At 44.0% G+C, this 6,000-nt stretch overlaps 1 protein-coding gene across 1 annotated transcript in view; it reads left to right on the top strand.

The window, feature by feature from the left end:
* Positions 1–388: 388 nt before the first annotated feature.
* sgk1 (serum/glucocorticoid regulated kinase 1) overlaps positions 389–6,000 on the top strand; it is a gene marked incomplete at its 5' end in the record, with an annotated part of 28,101 nt that continues 22,489 nt past the window's right edge. The window contains 2 exons of the mRNA XM_079290804.1: positions 389–496; positions 2,936–3,175. Coding sequence (XP_079146930.1) covers positions 389–496; positions 2,936–3,175 — 348 coding nt within the window. The remainder of the gene's footprint in view (positions 497–2,935; positions 3,176–6,000) is intronic.

Below are 6,000 nucleotides of genomic sequence, written 5' to 3'. Positions count from 1 at the left end.
AACAGGAGCTGGTACCTTCCTCCGCCTTCTTCGTCTCTCCATCTTTCTGTATGCATTCTCTCTCACATCCTCCCTGTCGTTTTCTCCATCCTGACCTCTCGTTGTTTCAGCGATATCATTTTTATTGCAGCGTCCTGCCTCTGTCCCTCTTATTTTTGAAGTCCATCTGTTTTCTCCACCTCCACCTCCTCTCACTCGCTTTCTCGCACCCTCTTTTTTTGCCACCTCTCTCTTCCTCTCTCAGCGAAGGAGCATCCCCATCATTTTATGTGCCGCGCTCGCACTCCTTCTCCTGCCTTAATCAACTCTTCCTCTTTCTGTTTGAATCCCTGTCAGTCTCTCCGTCACGCTGGGATCTACGGAGGCAAACGGAGTGCCGGTGTCGGCCATGAAGCTGGTGAACGGGGGAGGAGGAGGCGGGGGAGGTGGAGGAAGTGGGGAGAAGACTGCCTTTTCCTTTAAGAAGTGCTCTGCTTTCCAGTTTGTCAAGAGAAAGGTCAGTTTTGGGTGACACACACACACACATTTTGGGATTGATGCATCTGCGAGTGTGTCTGCCTACACATGCACCTACACCACCAGAGTGGAAAGTAGGTTGGCAGTAGGAGGAGGTGTCACAGCCGGAGTGTTCCCTCTCTCTCCTTGTGTGTGTGTGTGTGTGTGTGAATGCCAAAGATGATGTCATTGTAAAAGCTAAGCCTTGCTAATCAGGCACAAGATTCGTCTCCCTGCGTACTTGTGTGTGTGCATGCTCCAAAACACTGTTGCATTACAGAACCCACAAGTGTGTTAAAATCATGACATCACCGAGGTGGCGGGTTCCTACAGTTAAAGATCTACTCAGCATATCCTGCATTATGCTGCAGTGCTGTCACAAGGCTCATTTCCTGTGCAATGTTCATGGTTTGCTTTAATTAATTGGTTTTCTTGCTGTGCGTGTTTGTGTTGAGTGTGTGCGCTGACGTCAACATTTGGTACAGCTTTCTGTTCAGGCACACTTCATAAAGGTTTTACTGCTGGCGTCCCCCCCCTCCCCCCCATCCAACAATTGCAGTTATGTTTACTTATTAGCATCAGCATTACACTTTCATATCATGTCTTGGACATTTAATTGAAGATTTACAACCCAACTGATAACTTTGTAGACTATGAAAGTGGATCTGATTAATTATCGTTTGTAACTGACGAACGAACCCTAAATGACTTATTTTCTAACAATCCACCAAATCTGCAGTTATAAATGTTCGTAAGTCATTAATAAACGGTCATGGGTTGGTTACCTTTCAACGAGACATTTTTAAAGATTTTTCACAATCAGGAATCTTACGTTGTTCATATTACTGCCCTGCAGAACACATTGTTGATTAACATTAATGAAACCATTGATTACAAATTGTTAACCCTTCACGAAGTATGCCGTACGAGAAAGTAGAAGATTGTCTTGTGTTTGTAGTATATGCATGGCATGTATAAGAAAAAGAACAGATGTAGAGCTCAGAAAAAAAGAAAGAAAGAATGCATGAACAGAAAATGAATCAGCAACTAGTTTGATACGCCTTGGTTTTAGGTTGCTGGGAAAATTTAGATTCTTTTCTAGTCTGGTTGTGTCATCGACATGGGTTCTTTCTTGCAGTAGGGCTTTCCGAAGTGCGTTTTGGTCTCAGATGGCGTACAGTATGGTGTAGATCCCTGATGACTCGGCCTGTTGATATGAACAGATTGTGTTGTGTTAACACCCACGCACAAACAGACATGCACTCCCACAGGCACATTCGGCTCCGATAAGACTCCCATGGGATGTAAAAAAAAAAGAAGTGAAATATGAATCAGGTATTAAAATCCAGAGGCTCGATCAATCTATGCAGATATGATACATCTTTAGCTTTTCTTGCCTTTCTTGTGTATATTTCTGGATATAATGTCGGTGCGCCACCACATAAAGAAAAACTGAATCTTCCAGATATGCATCAGCACATAGCCCCAAATCAGAATTAATGCCTGCTGCTGTTGAGGGTTTAATCGTCCCTCTATTTGAGTCTAAATAAGCCTGATTACATAATGGGAACAGAAGACAGAGCCGTGTATCATACAAATTAGTAAGGGAAATGATGGAGGAAATATAAAATCAATCGCTCTGTGTGTGTGTTGTTTTGTCTGTGAAATAGACCTGCCATTTGGGCAATGTTGGAAATTTCGAAACGCAACATTTCCCCGAAGTGACATCCATCAGCTCTTGATCTATGACGTGTTACACATATTACTTACCCTGTACGAGTTTAAATGACAGTGGAAACCCATAAAAAAGATGATGCAATTCATGGCTCTTCAGTGATTTTTAAGGTTGGTTACAAACAGAAAAAAACATATTCCTCCTGCTGTGAGCACTGTGTTTTTGTGCCTGAGGTGAATACGTGTTAAGCTCTGGATGACAACTCATCAGTATCATGGTCAGAGTGACATGTTAAACAAGAGGTACGACAGCGCACGGTCTGATCCACAGCGTAACGCCAAAGCATTTCTCACTCTGTTTTCGATGCGATAACAAATATCAAAGGAAAGAATCCTCTCATTGGATGTAATGTCAATCCAACGTTCATGTTCTGTGTGAAGAAACTTGTGTGGTAGCTTTCTTACTTTACTGTAGGTGTGTGTCGTCAGATGGTATGTGTGTGTGCATGTAAGTCACTCTGTGTGTGTTCCCCTATCTAATACATGTGTTCAACGTGTGGCAGAGAATAGAAGCAATCTGTGCCTCTTTGAAGGTTTATTCGGTGTGTGTGCGTGTGTCTTGAAACGACTCTTATCAGTGATGATGAGAAACTCCTCTGATTGCAGCTGGCAGGACTTACAGTGTGTGTGTTTTTGTAAAGAACATGTAACATGGTAAAGTGAGTTCAAACTTACCTTTTTCTCTCTGCGCTTATTTCCTGTGTAGGTACGAAGATGGATGCGAAACCCGAAGGTCAGCGTTGAGAAGGCCCAAGGGAGCGGTCTCCTTTACTCCTGTCCAAAGTGTCCACTGGCCGATGACCTGTGGTACACACACTTCCCCTCGCCTTACGGCTGCTGCCACTACGGCGGCCTGCAGGGCGGACAGTACTACCGCCAGGAGACGAGCTCGCCGCGCCCTGCCAGTGGGCAAACCAGCGGCCATGACAAGAGCAAGGGCTGCAAGGTAAAACACACACAAACACATACATGTACACACAGTGAGACATTAAAATAGGTTAAACAAGCCAAATAGTTTCGCCAGATTATCTCAACCATTTTATTCTGCAGAGCTTCACTTCAGCTCTCATTGCTGTTGTCAGTGTTGGAACAAGTAAATGGTCGATATACTTCATTTGACACTGTTTTTACGTGGGAATACACTTTTTCTACATTTAAAGGAACATGATAGGAAATCGAAGGGGTAAATGAAGAGTTAATAAGGACAATGTAATCTAATTTCATAGATTATATTATTGTGCCATACAAAGAGGAAAGTCCACTCCCATCATCCTGCCATTCTCTCACCACAAACGTCCTCCTCTGGCCTGCAGGTGCAGGAACACACTCTGTAACAACACTCATTTTACAGAGCTCCCTCTGTTTGCCTATTAGCGCTCATTAAAATAAGAAGCAAATTAGGTATTAACAGGACCCTAGACATTGTTTTGTTTGTCTTCATTCTCCCTTTAAGCTCTGCTGTGAGTGTTGTTATGTGACATAAACAGTAAGGAGATTGGGGCGTTTTTCAAAAAAACATTGTTGGTGTTACTGAACATGAACATTGTATCAAAATTAAATAAAAAATGAACTCCAGTGAATGCTGTCAACAATGGCCTCGCCCAAACACACACCAGCGCATTCACTCTGATGCTGCTGCAGGTGTCCAGGTTGTCCTTGCAACTGCAATCATAATACCGTAGCCATCCCCCTCTTACCAATCATCATACCCATCAGATGGTTCCCTGCTTTTGTGTGTGTGTGTGTGTGTGTGTGTGTGTGTGTGTGTGTGTGTGTGTGTGTGTGTGTGTGTGTGTGTGTGTGTTTCTCCAGTCCCTGGGCAACAGCAGAGAATGAGTCATCACTGTCCCAGCAAGACAAAGCCACACTGTGCACTGTGTGTGTTTGCATGTGAGTGTGTGCACAGAGAAACAACGTTGACTCTTGTAAGGATTTCTAACAGGACTGTGTTGGTTTACATCAGTCTGCTCGCTTTCCTTCAGCCCCTGCCTTTGTTGGTTTTTTCCCATTTAGTTTCATTTTGCTCTGGATTTCTTCCAGGCAGTTCTATCTCTCCATCAATTCCACCTCTTGACCCTCACAACCAATAGATCTGTCACTAATGTCTCACTGGAGATAACCGGTGTGAGTGTCTGTGTGTACGTGCGTGTAGAATGAATGGGTGTTGCGGTGAGCAGGCTGGGGGTGGGGGTTGTCAAAGAGGAGGGGTTTCTGTGGCGAGTCATAGTTTACGCTGCATAATATGTGTGAAGTCAATGTGGTGTTAAACGGGACTGACCTACAGCAGCTACCGTGGCTTTGTGATCCGAGACTCAATCAATGATTAACCACATTTAAACTGGAAACTTACAACATACAGCAGTTAGATGCACAACCTAAATATGGACTGAAATGCACCCTTCCTGTATTTGACTTTGTGTGGCATTGCCAAACACCCCAGTACAAAAACTCAGCACACAGACGTCATGTTCTGCGCTCTTTCATTGCTGTACCATATCTCGGCACACTCTGCCCAAGCACTTCACAACTCGGGCCCTCGAGTTGGCTTGCCAAACACTCGCAGAGCAGGACACTCGTTCAACAAACGGAACAGTGACGGGAAAACTTTCCCGCCACTGTTCCGCATTTGACTGCATGTCAAATGCACCGCTCCGCGCTGTAACGAGGCCACCCACGTCCTGACTCAGATGCAAATGAGCAAAGCTTCAATAGGAAACCTGTCAACGCATCAAAGTGAACTGTATCAGTCGCTGTCTAACAAGTGTCGCAGACTTAAGAAAGTGGGGCGATGACGCCGAGAGGCTGCCGTCACATTTTAGTGGAGGAGGAGATGAATGAGACGCGTTGACAGACAGTCTCAGCTTCGGCCTATACTCGTAAAGTGTGCAGAGACAGAAGGGAAAGCTACAGGGACATGTGTCATGGTCTCATACGAAGCTCTTCATTCTGTACTTTTTATGCTGTTGTAAATGTAAATGCTTATTATTAGCTTTTCTCATTGTGAGCAGCAGCTTTTGAATTTGTTCATCTGTACGTGGCCAAAGTTTTCACTTACCCCTTAGAGGCAAAACAAACAAATAAATAAATCACGAACTCTGCAGTATTTGAATTAATGTCAGGACATCTACCTTCTCTCTCCGGAACAGCTTCCATGACAGATTGCCCACCTTCACCTCCTACTCATTGAAAATCCATCACAGCAGTTTTCTTTGTCTTTTTTTCTAATTACGAAGCATTAGCACCCTTTAGAATGCAGGTAGCTTAGTTTAGCCTTGACCCAGTGCTTTGCATAGCCTTCACCCCTCTGTGCTGCTTTAGTCTATCGCAGCCAAGGCTAAATATAAACCAACTTTATGAAATCAGTGTACTCAATTTATGGTGCCTGTATTTTTTTTCCATGGGGTGATAACAGCAGGTACAATAACAAAGAACAGGAGGGGAGGTTTACTGTAAGTAGGAGGAAAGATTGGCAATTTGGAGGAAATTAGAATTGAAAATAGACAAAGGGTGAACAACAATGGCAGGAGAGGAAAACATCACACTGTCAGATACGCCACACACACACACACACACACACACACACACACACACACACACACACACACACACACGCACCCACAGAGCTAATGCAAACGCAGCCTTTCCACTAATCTCTTACATCAAACCTCCACTGTTCTTGATGAAGACTGAATTAAAAATGAAAACAACATGAACTTTTGCTGAGTGCAGGCTGTCCCGCGATGTTATCTCTCTTGTTATCTCACAGTTTCA

This window comes from Melanostigma gelatinosum, assembly GCF_949748355.1.
Source record: "Melanostigma gelatinosum genome assembly, chromosome: 19".
NCBI classification, from domain to species: domain Eukaryota; kingdom Metazoa; phylum Chordata; class Actinopteri; order Perciformes; family Zoarcidae; genus Melanostigma; species Melanostigma gelatinosum.
This window is presented reverse-complemented; position numbering and strand designations above follow the sequence as displayed.